At 37.8% G+C, this 20,694-nt stretch overlaps 1 protein-coding gene across 1 annotated transcript in view; it reads left to right on the top strand.

Annotated features, from left to right (window-relative positions):
* The window catches only part of LOC128223205 (uncharacterized), a 29,255-nt gene that overhangs the window by 3,879 nt on the left and 4,682 nt on the right, over positions 1-20,694 (top strand). The window contains exons 4-27 of the mRNA XM_052932495.1: positions 172-304; positions 549-688; positions 1,591-1,773; positions 2,425-2,632; positions 3,646-4,094; positions 4,369-4,518; positions 4,921-5,169; positions 5,614-5,811; positions 6,598-6,828; positions 7,132-7,386; positions 7,966-8,154; positions 10,095-10,253; positions 10,800-10,961; positions 11,431-11,617; positions 12,091-12,272; positions 13,031-13,192; positions 14,865-15,008; positions 15,240-15,410; positions 15,834-16,010; positions 16,322-16,606; positions 17,068-17,259; positions 18,856-19,011; positions 19,419-19,454; positions 20,216-20,300. Of these exons, the coding sequence (XP_052788455.1) occupies positions 172-304; positions 549-688; positions 1,591-1,773; positions 2,425-2,632; positions 3,646-4,094; positions 4,369-4,518; positions 4,921-5,169; positions 5,614-5,811; positions 6,598-6,828; positions 7,132-7,386; positions 7,966-8,154; positions 10,095-10,253; positions 10,800-10,961; positions 11,431-11,617; positions 12,091-12,272; positions 13,031-13,192; positions 14,865-15,008; positions 15,240-15,410; positions 15,834-16,010; positions 16,322-16,606; positions 17,068-17,259; positions 18,856-19,011; positions 19,419-19,454; positions 20,216-20,300 (4,483 nt within the window). The remainder of the gene's footprint in view (positions 1-171; positions 305-548; positions 689-1,590; positions 1,774-2,424; positions 2,633-3,645; positions 4,095-4,368; positions 4,519-4,920; positions 5,170-5,613; positions 5,812-6,597; positions 6,829-7,131; positions 7,387-7,965; positions 8,155-10,094; positions 10,254-10,799; positions 10,962-11,430; positions 11,618-12,090; positions 12,273-13,030; positions 13,193-14,864; positions 15,009-15,239; positions 15,411-15,833; positions 16,011-16,321; positions 16,607-17,067; positions 17,260-18,855; positions 19,012-19,418; positions 19,455-20,215; positions 20,301-20,694) is intronic.

Below are 20,694 nucleotides of genomic sequence, written 5' to 3' on the forward strand. Positions count from 1 at the left end.
TTTGTGGTCACCAAGCCGGAAAAGTGCGTTTAATCCGAGTACTCCGGTTTCCCCCACAACACAATATCACACTCTCGCATAGCATCGTCCCAACGAGATTGATTAATGTTATGTTATAAAATCTTGTTTCACAATCGTTGTCAACTATATAAGTTTAAACAAACTTTTCAGAACCTTCCCGTTTGGCGCCAAATTTCACGTTTTGTCCTTCGTCTATCACACTATTCCCAGAACGAGGCCAGTCGGAAGTGACGTATGAATGGCAGGTGCCCGAAGCTGTTGACTATGACGGAAACATAACAAGGTTGGGATTTGAAATTTCTCATATAAGCTGCTTTTATATGTCTTGTGGTATATTTTATTTCAAGTCTTGCCATAAGTAATGATCAAGAAAAAAATGGTGCTATTAAATTATCATTCGAATTGCTCAGAAAAAATACATAGATCATATGTAACATTTGTAAAACTTCATAATGCTGCATACTATGACATGCTAAAAATATTCTTTTGATGTCATTATTTTCGCTCAAGTTTTTTTTACATTTCAGATTGGTACAAATCGTTGGCCAGAACTCGAGTTGGAGTTTTGCAAGCTCCGTGTCACCAGGGACGCCTCACGTGATCTCATACCTAGCAACCGATGACGACAACTTGAATTGGACATGTACTTTCACCATAACAGCGGAAAGTACGTTATACTTGGTTATATATGGATTCGCCTGGTCAATGCATATAGGTGGAAGAATCGGCCAGGGATGTTGTCTTTTACACAATATACATAATACGATGACGTCACTTCCGCTGACTGTTACAACATCAATAGTTGCAACTCATCTTCCATTCCTTTAATGAACGGCCTTTTTGGCAATTGCAAATAGTTGCCTTTGGAGTTCACACACTTTAAACAGCCCAACTGCGTTCATACCCCCTATGATGAGACCAACAATGCAGTTCGTTCTTTAAATAAAAACGTCGCTGACAAAGGACAACAAAAGTCTCTATAGTATTTAATGGTATTTTGACAACAGCTCTACAAGATCATGCAAAATATGACTTCAAAAAACCCACAACAACACATTATTAAGACATTCATTTAATTATCTTAACATTCCCGATATGATTAAAAGTATTACTCAGACTTGTATAGCCAACACTAGGGGCTATTCATTTGTTAAAAATACTCCATGCAACAGAATCCATGTCTTTCATTTCATATGTATATTATGCATTTGAAGCACATGTTTATTATTATGCATTTGAAGTAAATTTGGCAGTAACTATCACAGTAACCCGAGGATTGGTCAGACGATTTTTTTGCAAAGCGATTGAGTTCCCCAGTTGATCTCTTGGCCTCATAATTATAAAATAGCGTTCTAGTACACTGGTGCCTAAAATAAATAAATAAGCAATTGTAGTTCGTGTATTATTGCAAATAGCGTATTTTATAATATATCGTATAATCTAAAAAATATGAAAAAATCATATAATGTTTTAAAAATCTTAAAAGAAAACGTTATTTTAAGGGTTTAAAATGTTTTCAATGAATGAATGCATGAATAATGAAAATACAAACTACGCTTATTGTTTTAGCGCCAACCTGTTCCGCCATTACTCACCTAGAAAATGGCGTCCTGAACTGCACAGACGACAATCTGCGCGCGAGCAGGTGCGAGTTCCTGTGTGACCATGGTTACCAGCTGAACGCCACCTACTGGACAGAATGTCAAGACAACGGCACGTGGTCCAATATGGAGGAACTCCCCCAATGTTTGCGTACGTATCTTATGGCGTTTTGTTGATACCAAACCAGTTTCTGGTCTGGTTTCAATGGTTTCAGCAGTTTCAAAACCGGTTTTGATAGTTTTGCTTAAAGTAACAAATGCATGGTTTTGTGTACAGTTTCAACAACATGGCTAATATTACTTTTTTCATTTAGCTCATTTTTCCATTGTAAGGCACTGTTAATAAAAAGATTGAGTTTCAAAAAACGTGTTGAGCACTTTCCGCCATGTTGTTTTAGAAGTTTTCGGATGGAACGAACCGATGAAACTGCCTCCGGTCGGGGTTTCGACAGTTTCAAAAACCGGTTTCGGATTTCCGTTAAAAAACAACGATAAAATGGTTTCGGTTTTATTTGAAACTGTTACAACAAATACACAGTTCGTGAAACCGATATAAACCCAAAACCAGTTTATTACCAACAAAAACGCCCTTAGATTGTAATTGTATTACATAGTTAATCAAATGCTCAATTTATAGTGGGAAAATATTAGACTCTTGAGTTGAATTTTCTCAAAGTTTGAACACCAAAACCCAAGACACAGAAATATAACGAGTAATTAAAGAAAATAGGGGCTATATTTTGTAAAAGCTAATTAAGAATACCTACTACAGTATCTATAGATACATTAACTTTTATTTTAGCGATACCATGTGAAAACAACATCACGAGCGTACTGGCGGACGGACGACTGGAAGCGGACTGCGGTAATGCTAGTCTGGAGTTTGGAAACGTCTGCTGGCTAACTTGCAAGGACAACTTCCGGTTGAGAAATCCTGCGCTGGAGCAAAGCATTCTGGGTAGACAACAGGATGACTTCATCAACGCTTCGTTGCTATACGATGCGGCGAGGTAACTTTTGCATCCAGCAAGTCTTGGTCACATACTTTCTGTATTTGTCAGATTTCTTTATTTAATTATCTGTATACATCAATATCTAGTATACAGTGAATTGTATAAAACTGGTTAAGACTTAGGTCAAACGATTTGTTGATTGGTCAATATTTATCGAAAAATCAATATTAACCAATGAAATCATTTAAATGTGCAAACTGGCCCAAAGATAACCAGTGGACAACTTATCCAAGGTTATACAATTGGCCTTTTTTGGCACAGAAATGTCACTCATTTTCGCCGCAAGTCGGCCGAGTGTTCAGAACTTTGTTAAAGTTAACAACGTTATAAGCGTAATCGTTGTTAACTTTCAAATCGACATTGCTCTGGATGTAACACGCGTACACTTGTGATCTACTGTATTCCTAACAAGATTTGAGACACCTGTTTCAGCTGTTAACTTTTAGATCATCATGAAATAGTTCACCTTTAAAAGTTAACAATGATGTCTTCAATCATGTTGTTAACTCTAACAAAATTCTAGACAATCGAGCCAATGTCTGTTCCATTCGAGATGTGAATTAATAAGTTATCATTCTGAAGTTTAACTGACCACCGTTTAAGTGCGATTTGAATTTTATTTTTTCTGCCCAAAACGTAACAAATTGAATATTTAGATACACTTTAGTAGTTGTAATAGTGACTGATCCAATACATAAAATGCCTATACTATTAAAGTTACTACAGTCGAACCCTGTTGGCTCGAAGCCTAGGGACTGGCTAACATTGAGCCTCGGCATTTTCGAGCCAAGCGGAAATGTTTACATTCAGTTAATAGAAATCGATCCTTTACATCCAGCTCGAGCCAAGAAGGGATTCGAGCCAAGCGAGTTCCAGCTAACGGGGTTCGAGTGTATTTCATGTTCTGTAAAATGCTTTGTTTATTATGAATCGTGGATAATCAATCAACTACTTAAAATAGTATTCAATAGATCAAGTTTAAAACTACATGTACTTAAAACAAACTACAGAAATGCGTCTACAGTGGCGATTTTTGAGACTGCAGAAGCGACGGAACAACTTAACAAACGAAAAGCGGAAGTGGCTGACGCTCAAGACGTGGTGGACATTCGCGCCGCTCAACTACATGCTACGATAACAGAAGTGACCTCACTGACTGCCGTTATTAGCGAGTCTCAAGAAAATCTCGAACAAGCTCAGCAAGAATTAGCGGACGCTTTGGCTAACGACAACTCGGATGAAATTCTTGTTGCCGAGCTTACAAATAATGTTAATGCCCTAAACCAGACGCTTATTGAACATTTAGCTGAGATAGAAAGTAAAGAGAAAGAGATTGAAGGCATTGAACAGCTTTTGGGTGAAGCGCAGGTGGCGTTTGCGCATGCACATGAAGCGGAAGTAAATGCTACCAAACTAGCTGATGAAAAATCCGCACTAGCGACAGAGTTGCAGATTAAAGGTAAATGCATAAATCGCAAGAGATGCCCACAATGTTAAAACATAATGGTGTAAATTTTGACAACTTAAATTTCTAATTTATTTCCATTGCAATCTCCATGTTTCTTTTCAATCACGAGAAACGGAAATGACTTCGACGGGACGCTTTTTATAGACGCTGTAAAAGTAAAATTCCATTTATTGACGAGACTATATTTTGGTAAAGTTTATTGTATTTTTAAAAAACGCATAATTAAAAGCAACTTTAATAAAACATCTTCATTTAATGTTTATAGCGGATGACCTATTAAAACAGCTTAACGAAACCGACACCTTATACGCCGCCGTCGCCAATCATTCCAGAAGTGTTGACAAAGTGGTGCCGACGCCGGTCTTGTGTAACGCCAACGGAACTTGGGAAGTAATGGGCAGTCCGGTTTGTGAAGGTGAAATATATATACATATATATTAATTTTACAAAAAAGGTAGTTCTATCGATCTCGACCGTATTGTCTGCCGATCTCGGCCGTAGCGATGTATCGATGATAGGCCGTATCGTCGACAAGCCGAACTTCCTATTAGCCGATTTTTATCTTCATTTTATATCCGTCCGGAGAAAAAAATGTACTAACATTATACACTTTTTTTTAAGCTTCAATAAGATCTTACCAATATGTATTATATATAGTGATTTTTTACCCAAACCTTCATCCTATGGCACAAATTGATATTTGATCTTAAGACAGCGTTTGCCGCAGTGTTCCTATTAAATGAGATGTTAGCTGGTGAATAGAGTAAAAAGAATTTGCGGTATTTATATTTCATCGCTACATGCCGTAACATTTCAGACGACGAATCGCCCGTCCTAAAATGTATCCCTGTAATCACGTGGTACTTCGAACCCAACGTTACTTCCGGTGAAGTCACGTGGATAGAACCGGAAGTTGACGATAATGGCGGGAACGTGCATGTTGAAAAGATTTCTGGGCCGGATAGCGGTGATATTTTATCGACCGGAAGTTACGAGGTCGTGTATAAAGCGACAGATGAAACTGGAAATACTTCACCGTATTGTACAGTGACAATAAATATTCAAGGTAACAATGAATTCAGAACTCTGTTCAAGTTAACAACGTTGTTAACGTCACCGTTGTTAACTTCGAAATATTTACTGCTCCAGAATTTTAATGAATACATGTGTGATCTGAAGTGTTCCTGTCCCAAGATTTTTTATGTCATTTTTTTTTTAAATAAATCCAGACGACAGCTTCAGCTGTTGTGTTTCATTTTAATGTATTTAAACAGCATAAAATAGTTCACTTTTAAAAGTTAACAACGATGTCGTTAATCACGTTGTTAACTTTAACAAGGTTTTGATCAATCGGTCCAATGTGATCGATACCATAACATGTTGGATATTAATTTCGGTAATTGTGGTCATTTAGTCAGATGATCGTATCCTTGGCCATTCGGAACTCCTCGGCCATTTTTATAGAAAACAACCTCGGATGTATTACATATTCTGTGAATATTTTTTTCAGCTCACTTATGTCCGGACATTAATGACGTCATCAAAGACAATAACGTGACATACACATGCGACTCATTTGGAGTCGGGGGTATGTGTCAGTTGTCATGTGTTAATAATTACGTCCTATCCGGTCCCGATACCGTCACCTGCGAATGGGATCCGACTTCCGGTACTGCGGCTTGGAATTGGGATAACACGACTTGCCTAGGTAGTGGGGTCCAAACTTATTCAATCTTTATTTATTTTCAAAAGGTTTCGGGCGGTTGAAACTGCAATCACGCAGATAGACAGTTTTGGCCTTTTTTAAATTTATTTGTCTCAGAATTAGCTGTTTTGGCCTTTATAATGCCTTTAATTCAGTCATATTAGATAACTCACAATAGAACACAGGCGCGTAACTGACTGTACGCAAATACGCAGACATTGCGTTATGAAATTTTGACAGATCGAACCAGAATTTGGAATAAAAACCAAAGGGGGGTAGGGGGTGAAGGAGTTAATATGCTGTCCGACATCGTTCTGCGTAATCCCAAATTGGCCCTAGCTACGCACCTGGAACAGATCTAAATGATTGAAAACTGCCATTTAACCATTAATCATCAATTATTGAACGTAAATATAAAAACTGCGATCTGCTCTATTGTCAACAGCCATATATCACTGGTAACCAGACATTTACACAAAATTGGCTCATTCCAAGACAACAAAATAAAAAAAGGTGTCATAACAATCAGTCTGTGAGAGTGCAGCTTTAATTAAATTTAAATATTGTGATCTTCCACACTAGCAGACGACATCTGTACAGTTGTATTTTGAATAGTATTGTATAGCCCAAGGTTGTCTGATGAGTTTTTAAATTAGTGTCGTATTAACCAGCTCAGCTTTCGACCAATTGGTAGGCGGAAGTGTTTTTGTTCTAAATGGATTTACTTACATGTGCAACACTAAATAGTAATGGTTTAAAAAACATTCGTATACAATTTACTCAATACAGTCGAGGTTTGCCCATTCCCAACAGCACCGACAAACGGAAATGTAGAATGTGAGTTTACGGAAATGTCCGAGAACACAACTGACGTCACTTCTGGAAATGAGACGGAAGAGGGTGTCACGTGTACGTTTTCTTGTGACGTGGGCTACATGCTTCCTTATAGGACACCAAACACTTTCACATGCAATATCGAAGGCATTTGGAGTTCAGATATGTTCCCAAAGGCTTGTATTGGTAAGTATAGGATTTGTCACATTTCGATAACGTCGTGTACGAAAATTATAGTGAATTGTTGTCGGTTTTAAATAATCCATAATGCTCTCGAATTCATTCCGAATGTGTAACAAAGGCGACATGAATACTACCGATTCACTACATCGGCAACTTCCGTATGGGTTCGACAGGAACCGCCGAAACTCTTTTTTTAGTCGAATTGGGCGTTGTTCTGGTTGAATCAATGATCAGGATCAGTTTTGAAAACAATAATTTCAGTTTCTTTTGTAGTCATGTATATGTGTTCGTGTTTTTGTTTTACAGAAACAGGCGAAGAACACATTTCAAAGTACCATTTCTATCTGATGTACACAAATTCTTCCTGCGATACGAGCGAACAAGATGCCTTCCTAGAACTTTGGTCGTCAGTTCTCACATCAGATATGACGTCATATCCGGCTTGCATGTCCGGATATACGTGTCACCTTGGAGACATGTTGTCCGGGTGCGAATCTTACACTGGCCGAGTTCTTGTTGAATTCTCGATTTTCATTGGTTGTGAGCAGGTCTTAGCAACTGGTAAGTGCACGGTGTTGATGTTTCTATTTGATAAATAGTATGCCTTTTCAAACTATCGAAGTATCACGTATTTCAAGTTTATGCCGCTTTAAGAGCCCCGTCTTTGTTTTATAACTTTTTGATTAGGTGATAAGTTCCCTAAAACACTTCGAAAAACCTGTTTCCACAATAATGTTTTGACGGCGGATATTTGAAAAGGTTTTTCAAAGTGTTTTAAGAAACCAAACAATCAATCAAGCTCTAGAAAACACCGGAGGCGGAGCAATGTAAGCGGCGTAGACTGCGCCATGTTTCATTTAAAATGGTGAATAAATAGTAAAATTATCTTTGTTTAAAGTCTTCATTTGAAGCAAAAAATTGCCTACCTGCGTATCATTTATGACGTTATTTATCACGTGGTATATACACACTGAAACTAGATATTTATGCATTTCTGACGATTATTTGTCGCTCAACAACGGCTTATACTTAAAAAAGGCACATTTCTTCTTTTGAACAAAGGTTTAGTATTAAAGAATGAAAATTCAAGTCATTTTTTTCTGAAAATCATGGGACTTTCATGTTAGTTTGATTATGTAGGTTTGCCATGGGAGGCTACGTGCAGTCTTACTAACGACGTCACTGAATCATTGATGACGTCACTGAAAACTACCGTTGACGTCGATGGATTGCTTGGTGACATCGTACTCCCTGATGATTGGTTGACTCACAATTCCACAGAAGTTCCGGGGTGTCTAGAAGGAAGCGTTTTGATTGGCTCGTTTTGTTGTAAGCATTTAATTAAACGGATATAATTATGTGTGATTTGCTGTCGTATAGACACGAACGGATAAATTCAATATTTTATTGTCCTTCATTCATAGCATTTATACTATTATATTTTATTACAAATAATTATGTAAGAATACTAGTTACTTCATGTGACTGCAGAAGTCGTCATGTCACATTCTTGCTTCAAAGTGACACTCTTTAATATTCAACATCTATAACAAACATACATTTTGAGTGATACACCTTTAACTATGTTTTCAAAAATATTAAATGATTTGGGAATGCTAAAAGATTTACAGTGATCAACTATCGTCTCATAAGGTAGAAATACCGCGTTTTCTGCACCTTTCTTTCAAAGTAAACTCGTTATCCTTTATAAGAACCATGATCGTTTTCGATACTTTTTCATCCTTTTTGATATATTAAAAGTTAAAACATTTACACATATTAATTGTGGTAAATATTTGGGAGTAAGAGTTCATCTTTAAGATTCGTTTTAAAGCTGCACACTCATAGATTGGTCGTTTTGACCATTTTTAACTCACCAGAGCACGTGATCGATCTTTGTCCGGCGTCCGTCCGTCAGTCCGTTTGTCAACAATGGTCTGAAAAACATCTCCTCTGAAACTACCAGTCCAAATTCAATGAAACTTCACAGGAAGCTTCCTTGGGTGACGCTCTAAAAAACAAGAAGGGGTCATGATTGGTAAACAACAACAACAACAAAATGGCCGACTTCCTTTTTTGCTTTAAAAAACATCTCCTCTGAAACTACCCGTCCAAAATCAATGAAAATTTACAGGAAGCTTCCTTGGGTGACCCTCTACAAAAATACAACAAGGGGTCACGATTGATCATCAACAACAACAACAACAACAACAGCAGCAACATCAACAACAACAACAACAAAATGGCCGACTTCCTTTTTTGATTAAATAATATCTGAAACTACCACTCCAAATGCAATAAACTTGACAGGAAGCTTCCTTGGGTGACAAAATACAACAAGGGCTTACGATCAACAACAACAACAACAACAACAACAACAACAACAACAACAACAACAACAAAATGGCTGACTTCCTGTTTTGCTTTAAAAAAATCTCCTTTAAAACTACCACTCCAAAATCAATGAAACTGTACAGGAAGCTTCCTTGGGTGTCCCTCTACAAAAATACAACAAGGGGTTACGATTGATCAACAACAACAACTATCGGGCCAACTTCCTGTTTTGCTTTAAAAACATCTCCTCTGAAACTACTAGGCCAAATTCACTGAAACTTCACAGGAAGCTTCCTTGGGTGACGCTCTACAAAGACAGCTCTACAAGCTTCATTGCATGACCCTCTACAAAAACACAACAAGCATTGAGATTGATCAACAGCAACAAAATGGCCGACTTACTGTTTTGCTTTAAAAAATATCTGGAACTTTCATGCCAGGTAGCTTCATTGCATGACCCTTAACAAATATAAAACAGTAAAGATATTTTTAAATTGCAACATTTTTATTAATGCTTTATCACAGAGTTGTGGCCCTTTGCTTAGGTGAGCGTTTTAGGGCCATCATGGCCCTCTTGTTTGTTTTTCTTGGAATGAGCAAAATTGTTGCGTATATTTCTGCAAACCAGTGAGATAAGACCGCTAACAAAAGATCATATCGCAGTTGTTCATATCTACGTTCAAACATTTATGTTGACGATAAACTCATTTTTCTTAAAGCATTGGTACCTCTTTAAGCCATAAAACATTAATTTACGACCGTAAATATGAAAAACTACAATCTGTTTTTTTTGTCAGCAGAATTATATCATTGGTTTCCAGATATTCATGAAACAAATGGCTCATTCCAAGCCAAACAATAAAAAAAATTGTCAAACGGTCAATCTGTGAGAGTGTAGTTTTAAGCTTGTTTATTCACACATCTGTTTTCTGCAGCAATGTGTGAAGCGGGCAGTTTCTATTCGTCCGCCCATGACGAGTGCCTACTTTGCGGGGTCGGTTCGTGTTCACCAAATGCGGGACGAACATTCTGCACGACTTGTATGGGACGAACAACCCTTGGCCCCGGCAGTACCAGCAGTGACCACTGTTTAGGTAAGTATAGCTAAGTTAATATGTTTAATACATTTGGGAATGTAATAGCCAGTCAAATTCTTCTCATGCGAGTATACGATGAAAACAACAAGGACACGCCCAGTAGCTTAAACTTAAAATATAAACTTTGTTAAGAAGCACAAGTCGGATTTTGACGGTTGCCCATCCGGCGTGCGCCCCCTCTAAAATTGTTCCAAGTTTACTTTTTATGTCAATATCCGAAAAATAATGCACTATTTCAGACTAAAATGGTTCAGTATTTCCTAGCGGTAGATTTCAATCCACAATTAACAAATTTAACCCTGTATTGTTTGTATTCTTTGGGAAGGGGCATACTTCCTTCGTTGCGCTCCCAAACCGCACCCCCTTTAACGCGAATTCCTAAATCCACGCCTCTGCAAACGACACTGAACGGGAGACACAAACGTGCAATTACATGTACATGTATGGGGGAAAAGGGGTAATACTAAATATGTCAAAGCTGTCTACGGCATTATATTTTGAAAAATTCTCAACTGTATTCTTTTGCATAATTACTTTTTATAGAGTCCTGTCCTGCGGGATACTTCTCGGCCAACGGTCTACAACCCTGTCTCCCGTGCGTCACGGGAAGTTACCAGCACGAGGAGGCGACTAGCACGTGCATCACGTGTAATCCTGACACGTGGACGCTTGGCGAGGGAAGTACTTCCGCTTCAGATTGTATTGGTAGGTACTTTTAGATAATAACGAATTTGAAGCAAAACTTGATTTATGTTTTATAGTTAAGAACGATTTCTAAACATACTTTCGAATAAACACCTGCAGTTGCGAGTCACGGACGACAACAAACGAAAATGTTTGGCTGAAAAATAAACGCTGTTTCTATTGAAAAATGTACTACAATCAGTCACAATAAAGCATATCATTTTTGGTGTTTATTTTGTAGAGTAAAACAAATTTCAAAAACAATAATTTTCTCCATGTGTTTTAATTTTAATCTCATCTGTTTTTACAAAAAAAAATCAAAATATTAAATTGAAACTTGGTACACATATTGTCAGAGCGTATTTAACGCACATTTTAGTAAGGCTCATTATTCAGGCTTTAATAATTGTTTAGTTATAGCCCCTGTTCGACTGTGAAGTAAAAGAGGGGCGTTGGTGTTCGCTTTACGGCGCTCTTGTTTTATTTATAGATTACGATATCTACTTTGACACTGACCTTCCTGACGTTGAGCTGACGTCACTAAGTGATGACGTCACTATGGTGATGTGGGTGAAGAGCTACTATGTCCCCATGGTTACTGTTGGACTGTTTTCCGGCACTGGAGAACATGTATTCCTTTTTGAGGCGACCACAAAGCCGTCCATAATTGTTGGCTGGTAACTGTTTATCTTAATAAGTCGAATGTTAAGTGCCAAGAACGCTCCATATTTTCGATTTTCTAAACAATCGGCTTATGTTAAAGTGACACTCTTATTCAAAATCACTACATACACAAGTGTAACAAACATTAATTTTGACTTATAAAACTACTGCTTTTCACTTAAAAATGTATATATTCTCTTCTAAATATTTATTTTAAAGTAATATCATTATCATTCATGATATGAATTGAAGAAATAAATAACTGACTTTGGCGGGGTCGTGGGTGGTGTGGGAAGGGTTGTGTAAGGAGATGAGGACCAAATACAAACTTTTTTATTCAGCTTATGTAATCTTGAAAAAAGACTTCAATGTATCTTAATTTCCAACCTGTCCTTGGCAAGGTTTTATAAGATATTTTTTAAAAAAATAAGCCATTTAAAAAAAGGACGGTTTATTGTTATTTATATTAACATTCTTTTTAAAAAAGGGACAACGAACCAATCGATGTTTCTTTGGAAGCAGGCGATTGGACAATGTTCGGTGTCACGTGGTCAGCCGGGTCACGTGATGTAAACGTGTATATAGACGGCGAGCACGTGAAAAGCGTTTCCTTATCAACGCTGGGAGATGAACCGGAAACGCTTCGTATGTCGGTTGGCAACACGACATGTGAGTTTTAAACTCATTTTAAGAGCTCGTCAGTTTCTCGAAGAAATCGGTCGAGGTTTTGCAATAGCCTTTGGTGTCGTTGTCGGCGTCAAAGGCGCCAACGGCGTGAACGGCGTCGCCATGCAAATAATTTAAATTTGGCCATAAGTTAAAATCAAAAGCTATATACACATGTTGCCAGAGACAAAACGCACACATAAAAGGAAAGGCCCTTAACTCTTCATTTAATAATTTTCGAGTTATGCCCATCATTAGACTGAAAACATCATCATCGTCAACAACAACACCAACAAAAACACAGACGAGCGGTTGGTCATCGGTTTGCTGCGCTCTTGTTCATTTTGTATATAAATGATGTATTCTATTAAGGAAGCTTGAAATGTTTACATATTACAGCCATACGTCACATTCAATTTAGCAAAATCTTTGCAAAATACATCATCCTAACTACTGAATAAATAAAACGTTATACCATTATTAGTATTCTGCCAAAATAAGTTTTCCATTCAATGTTAAATAGGATTTGATAAAGGTTAAGTCCGAACATTCTAACTATTCTATGATTGGTTTCCCTAACGTCAACAATTACTGGTGCTACGGATTGGTTAAGTGTGAGGATTAAAATGATTCATTTGGTATATCATAGAAACAAACTACAAATGATTGTTGAAGAAACGGGTTTTTTTACTTTGAAACCCATACATTTTTATCTTGTACGAAAATTAACCAACATTGTATTTAATACATACATTTTACAGATATATCGGGACTAAGTGTCGCCAACACATCTGTCACGAGTGACAACATGGCGCAGCTGTACGCTGAGTGTGGGGCTAAGCTTCCGGAAGCGTCCGTCGGGTTGGATACCTTGGCTGGCATGAGGCTTCCTGAGGCAAAATTTACAGCGACCACTTGCAAAGGTACACGTTTTTATCGTTTTTAATTTTCTTGCAGAACCGTGTCACTGAAATGAAAGCCACTTACTATCTTATGTGTGTATACCACGTGATAATTTACGTCGGAAGGCAACATTTTAAATCAAAGATAACTTTTCTTTTAAGACACCATTTTAAATGAAACAAAGGGCAGTCTATGCCGCTTAAAGAGCCCCGCATTTGTTTTATTACCGAAATTTGTAAAGTCATTAGTTTCATCAAACACTTAGACAAACCTGTTTCCAACATAATGTTTTGACAATGCTCCGTCAGACGGCCGTATTGAGAAAAGGTTTGTCGAAGTGTTTTGACAATGCTCCGTCAGACGGCCGTATTGAGAAAAGGTTTGTCGAAGTGTTTTGACAGTGCTCCGTCAGACGGCCGTATTGAGAAAAGGTTTGTCGAAGTGTTTTGACAGTGCTCCGTCAGACGGCCGTATTGAGAAAAGGTTTGTCGAAGTGTTTTGACAGTGCTCCGCCAGAAGGCCGTATTGAGAAAAGGTTTGTCGAAGTGTTTTGACAGTGCTCCGCCAGAAGGCCGTATTGAGAAAAGGTTTGTCGAAGTGTTTTGACAGTGCTCCGTCAGACGGCCGTATTGAGAAAAGGTTTGTCGAAGTGTTTTGACAGTGCTCCGCCAGAAGGCCGTATTGAGAAAAGGTTTGTCGAAGTGTTTTGACAGTGCTCCGCCAGAAGGCCGTATTGAGAAAAGGTTTGTCGAAGTGTTTTGACAGTGCTCCGCCAGAAGGCCGTATTGAGAAAAGGTTTGTCGAAGTGTTTTGACAGTGCTCCGCCAGAAGGCCGTATTGAGAAAAGGTTTGTCGAAGTGTTTTGACAGTGCTCCGCCAGACGGCCGTATTGAGAAAAGGTTTGTCGAAGTGTTTTGACAGTGCTCCGCCAGAAGGCCGTATTGAGAAAAGGTTTGTCGAAGTGTTTTGACAGTGCTCCGCCAGAAGGCCGTATTGAGAAAAGGTTTGTCGAAGTGTTTTGACAGTGCTCCGTCAGAAGGCCGTATTGTGAAAAGGTTTGTCGAAGTGTTTTGAGAAACTACTCTCAATCAAACTCTGCAAACTCTGGTAAAAGACCGAAGGCGGGTCTCCGTAAGCGGCATAGACTGCGCTATGTTTCATTTAAAATGGTAAAGAAATAGTGAAGATATCTTTGTTTAAAGTATTTTTTTTTTAATCAAAATATTGTCTACCGACGTAACATTTATGACGCAATTCATCACGTGGTATAAACACACTGTACTATGTCAATAAAATACCACAGTATAATGTCTGCAGTTGACGTGATTCATGAAAGGCGCACAATATGACTGATGCAGTTTTTTTTAATGTTTATACATTAACATTATTAACTCAGTTGAATTTAATGTTCTAAACACAACAAAAGATATTGATTTGTGTAAAGGCAAAACATTTACAAATATTTTGGCACTTTTTTAACTGGGGAATTTTTGGCCACGTTGTAGCGCTATAAGTTAATAAACATGTACAAAGAATAATATGTTTTATCTGTACACAAATGCTTTTTTGTTTTGACTTTTTAATAAACCAATATTGCCTTTTATAGTAATTTACCCTAATTGCAAAATAATGCAATATACATTTTTTAAATAAAAGCTTCACCAAGTTCCAATGTGAGTTGATTATTTTCAGCCTCGAACGCTACATTAGAGGCGGACCACTGTGGTTTACATGCTTGTCAAAATGGCGGCGTCTGTGAACGTCACGTGACTGGTCCTGGGTATTCTTGCGCATGCGTAGAGCCTTGGGGTGGTCTATTTTGTGACGAAGAACTAGGTGAATATTGCATTTATAAATTTATATTCTTTGGACGTCTCGATGTCAACGTTGTCTATAGTACTTGATTGATGTGTACAGTTAAAATGCATTTAAATCAACATCCTTCAGATAATAATTTAAAAAAAAACACACAAAATAATTCGAAAACATAAACTTTTAATTCAAACGTAGTTTTTGTCATTTTTTAGTTATACTTTGCTTTAACAGTAAAACATGTTTCAATTTTAGTGCACGGTGGGTGGGGGGAATGGGTGTGGGTGGGGGAGTGTTCACGCACGTGCGGTAATGGTACCCGGCAGCGCTTTCGTCACTGTAACAACCCGGTCAGTAGCCTGTATGGGGACGAGTGTAACGGAACCAGTACAGAAACTGTTGAGTGTTTCATCCAGGACTGTCCAGGTATTCAGTTTACCACAACAAACAAGTGCAACGAAGCATAGAATCATACTTTCTCTCTCTTAAAGCAAGTAATTTATATACATGTAGTTAAAACGTGCGGGTCGGAACATACAGGTGACCGCTTAATACAGGTGACCGTCCGACCAGGTATAACTGTAATTGCAAAAGTAAAACCTTTGAGTATGGATTGGGTTGAAAGTATAATATAATCACAGGGTTACCGTCATGTTTGTCAGCGGGTAGAGTCCATATGCGTGTGCATACTCAGAACTAGCAAAACTGTATCTCAGTGCAAGACAAGAACATATAATGTTTCAGTTTATAGTCTTCACATACTTATTTAGGAAAAAATACATTTAAGGTCTTGTTTTATGACATTTAATTCATGTTTTAAAACCATGTTCGTCAAATTTGTTTCATCAGTTTGTGGAGCACCTATTTCCGTTGGCGGAGTCACGTGCGAGTTGATTGACGGCGAGTGTGAGGTCACGTGTCCCCCTGGTTACGTATTGCCACGTGGTCAAGGTAACCAGAACTTCCGGTGTGGAGAGGAAACGGACTTTAAATGGCTGCCATTGAATAGGCTTCCAATTTGTGCTGGTAATACTTAAATAAGATGTACCACAATTAATACGATTGTTTTAATTTATTCAAAAGGATGGATAAAAATCGAAAACAGTGGTTCTTGTGAAGGATACTGTGTTTAATTTGAAAGAAAGGTGCAGAAAACAGTATTTCTACCTTATGAGACGAAACTTGGTCACTGTAAATCGTTTAGCACTCACCAATTATATATGTACATTTTCAGCCATTAAATAAACCACCGGAACGCATATAATCACAAGATATTACGTTACTTTTATATCATATTTTGTTTTTAGATTATGACATTTTTAATATTAATTTTGCAGAAAGCCTTCAACCTGACAGTTATACTATGACGATTACGTTTTCCATGAGCTTAGCCGTACCTTGTGACGTCATATCCAACGTCACTGATGCTTTCGCCGCGCTCTTCGAAACGGCACGCTGTCAAACGGAAAACCCGCAATGTCAGATGACTGTAGTAATTACTAATTGTGAAGAAAGTCGTCGAAAAAGGAGCAGCCATGAATCGAATTTTGAACTTATGTTTAAAATACCGCTAGTGAAGAGGAACACGTTCAATTTGCCGGAGTATTATGCAACGTCTACTCGTAAGATATAATATTAATACTGCGATGACTCGAGCAAGCGATTTCTCGAGGACGGCGGATTTGTCTGGGTCGTTATTGTCCCAACTTTTATTCCTTCTTTTTGCATATAATTAGATATACTTGGCTTCAAATTTTGAAAAAAGGCATTTCATTTAGGACACAAATGAAAACTCGGGATAACTCGAAACATCGTTTGACTCAAGGTTTAAGGTCGGGTCACGGCGTCCTCGAGTAATCGCAGTTTAACTGTTGGATAAATATTTAAAAAAAAATGTGTGAAAGGAGAGCTTTATTAAGTTTTGGAAAAACAAGATCATGGTCATTAATTTAACTCTTTTTTCTTGATTAGTACATAACTGCACGCTTATTAATAACTAACTAATACAACTACATTCCAACAATAGTATAATCGTACATAATTCTTATATTAATAATTTCTGGATGTTATTTTATATTCATAGCGTCAGACAGCGTAAAGGAAGCAGTAGCGGCACTGTCTCTTCTCCAGTCGACGGCAAGAGACATACAGACGGACGGACGAACATATGCCGTCACTGTCAACGGCGTAACATATACCATATTGGTGGATACTATTACTGTGACAACCAGTACTAACTGTGCGGCAGGGCTGGTTCCAATGGAAACCGTTTGCGGTAAATGTGTAGATTATTATGTCTCCCCAATTCATGCGGAGACATATTGTTTTTGCCCTGTCCGTCAGTCAGTCAGTCCGTCATCCTGTAAGTCACACTTCGTTTCCACTCAATAACTATACAATGCTTAGACCCAGGTACTTCATACTTGGTATGCTGGTTGGTCATGACTAGTAGATGACCCCTATTGATTTTGTGATCAGTAGGTCAAATATGAAGGTCGCGGTAAACTTGAGGTGAAAAAACGTTTTTCGCTCAATAACTAAAGATCCTTTGGGTTCAGGAACTTCATACTTGGTATGCTAGTTGTTCATGACTAGTATATGACCCCTATTGATTTTGAGATCAAAAGGTCAAAGGTCAAGGTCGCGGATGCCTTCAGGTAATAAACGATATGTTGGCGGTGACCTTAAAATGGTTTCTTCTCAATAACTAAAGAACACTTGTACCCAGGAACTTCATACTTGGTATGCTAGTTGGCCATGACAAGTATATGACCCCTATTGATTTTGAGATCAAAAGGTCAAAGGTAAAGGTCGCGGATGCCTTCAGGTAATAAACGATATGTTGGCGGTGACCTTAAAATGGTTTCTTCTCAATAACTAAAGAACGCTTGTACCCAGGAACTTCATACTTGGTATGCTAGTTGGCCATGACTAGTATATGATTCCTATTGATTTTGAGATCAGTAGGTCAAAGGTCAAGGTCAACGTGACCTTGAGGTGAAGAAACGGTTTCCGCTCAATAACTAAGAACGCTTGCACCCAGGAACTTCATACTGGGTATGCTAGTTGGTCATGACCCTTACTGATTTTGTGGTTAGTCAGTCAGTCAGTCCGTCAGTCTGTACGTCACACTTCGTTTCCGCTCAATAAATTAAGAACGCTTGCACCCAGGAACTGCCGTCACTTAACATGACGTGATGATTTAGATACCTTCGTAATGGTTACGATTATTGTGACTACAAGTACTGACTGTGCAGCTGTGCTAGTTCCAGTGGAAACCGTTTGTGGTAAATGTGTAGATTATTGTTTTATTTATGCTGATGCCAATACACTTAACATGACGTCATAATTCATATATCGTAATAATGGTTACATTTACTGAGACTAAATATACGAAAAAAGTGTGGCAAATCATTAGGAGTGTTAAGATACTGACGGCTGGAACCCTTCAACAAATGTTGATATATGCTCAAAAAATGTCTATGAATTCCACAATCTTTATTTGAGTTTCAAAAGCAATTTAACAAAAATCTGTAGTGTGATAATTTGATTGACATTATAACGTGATGCTAGCTTTTTTTGGATAAAGGTTAAACTTCCGTCAGTTTAGTACGAGTCCCTGTTGGCGATTGGATAACGTTTCGATTTTCTAAAATAAAATATTGACTGTACCGGTGTGGGTGCGCTCCCAACTAAAACCAGTTGATGTTTTTTACATTAATTGTATTTTTCTGAAAATTCGGTATCAAAGAGTAAAATATTCAAAATTTAAGTGTTTTCTGATGCATAACCGGTAACATTATTATTGGTGCCAAAACATGAGCGAGTCCCTTTAAGCTACATTGTAATTTCATACCCTCTCCAATTGCAGTCCTGTGTCAAAAGGGCACCTATTTATGGAACGATCTGTGTGCCTCGTGCGAGAGAGGAAGTTATCAAAATGGCACAGGCGCCACGAGCTGTACTTCCTGTCCGAGCAACCAACAGACTTCAATCGTTGGCGCATGGGATGCCGCTGAATGTATTGGTACGTTTGATATTATCACCATCTTGTCGTTATAAACTTCGCTGTTGTTATCCTTTCTTGTTAATAAATTCATCATGGGACTTTTTTGATCGATGACATCCCGAGTAGTAATAATGTAAGACTCATATATATTATACTATTAAATACATACAAACTTACAACATCTGGCATTCGAAAACCTTATTTGTATTATTTCAATTCAATGACTAGCACTATCCGTCAAATTCATATCATCTTAGCTTTTTACAGCGCGAAACACTATGCCCTAAGCACACTGACCCACTTCTGTAGCACCCTGTCTTTTTAAAAAAAAAAACCTGCCTAAAACCCTTGTTTAATTATGCACCTGTACAAAAGGGTACCGATGAAAATAATCAAAATAACCACTTATACCATTTTATTTACAGTTCCTCCAGAATCGCCGGTACCACAGGATAATACTTGTAAGATACATTTTATACATTACATCATTTTACAATTTGATTTTCCGACTTGCAAGTTTTTTGTTTGAAAAACACACACATTTTTCCAGTATTAAAGGCTTTTTCAAGTACTGCTTTTAAGCTTGACATTATTTTTGAAGAAAGTGAGAGTATAAATGTACGTATTGTCGCACTAGCCTTGGTGTCGTTATCGTCGGCGTCGTCGTCGTAACAAAAACTTTAAACCATGGCCAAAACTAAGAAACCATTCAATATTGAGTTAGTCCCCATGTTTAACTGAACATGTACAAACGAACATAATTGGCGTTCGCTCCGTGGCGCTCTTGTTCATATACGTTTATTTTAAAGCAATCGGAACTCCTCGGCAATCTCCGCCATATGACGAGCCTCCGATGTTTACTGATTCGGAGTAAAAGTAGTTCGTAAAATGAAAATGGCGGCCTCTCCTTCAATGTATGTGTTTAAATAGTGTCAGACAGGCGATCTCTACCCCCCCCCCCCTCCGAAAATAACAAAAGCAGCATCGAGCCAGCTGTATTCTGACATGGAATTCTTTGAATTTACTACGCGATTTATTTGCAGCGAAGTTAAATGTAAACAAGTCATACATTATCATACGAAGTTGTTTCGAAGGAAAACGGCCGAGGTGCTCCGATTGGTTTTAAAGTTATCATAGATCTTTATTTATTTTTAATTTCTGTCTCTAACATGACTATTTATGCATAACTGTATCCTCCTATACGTAACTTTTTCATTTCCAGTTATCATAATCATCGCCGTTGTTGCGGTAGTGATGGTCATCATATTCGTAGCGATATTCGTTATGGCTCGACGGTTACATATTGGGTATGACCATTACTTGGCTGCCTTTAAGCTGCACTCTCACAGATTTAATGTTTTGACAACTTTTTTTCATTTTTTTTGTCTTGGAATGAGTTAATTTTGCCTAAATATCTTCAAACCAGTGATATAGGACTGCTGACAAAAGATCAGATCGTAGATTTACATATTTTTGTTCCCAAATTAGTGTTTTATGGCTAAAATCTGTGAGAGTGCAGCTTTAAAGGGAAGCATTCACACATCTTGTTAGCAACGATTTTTTTCAAACTTTTTTTCTTCATTGGCATAAATGAACGACTACAAAAAAGCAAACGGCAGTTACTCATTTGAAAATATTTTTTGTAAATCCAAAAAAAAAATATAACTTGCAATACTGCCACTTACATTTTTCGGTAAAATG

Source organism: Mya arenaria, chromosome 17, assembly GCF_026914265.1.
Source record: "Mya arenaria isolate MELC-2E11 chromosome 17, ASM2691426v1".
NCBI classification, from domain to species: domain Eukaryota; kingdom Metazoa; phylum Mollusca; class Bivalvia; order Myida; family Myidae; genus Mya; species Mya arenaria.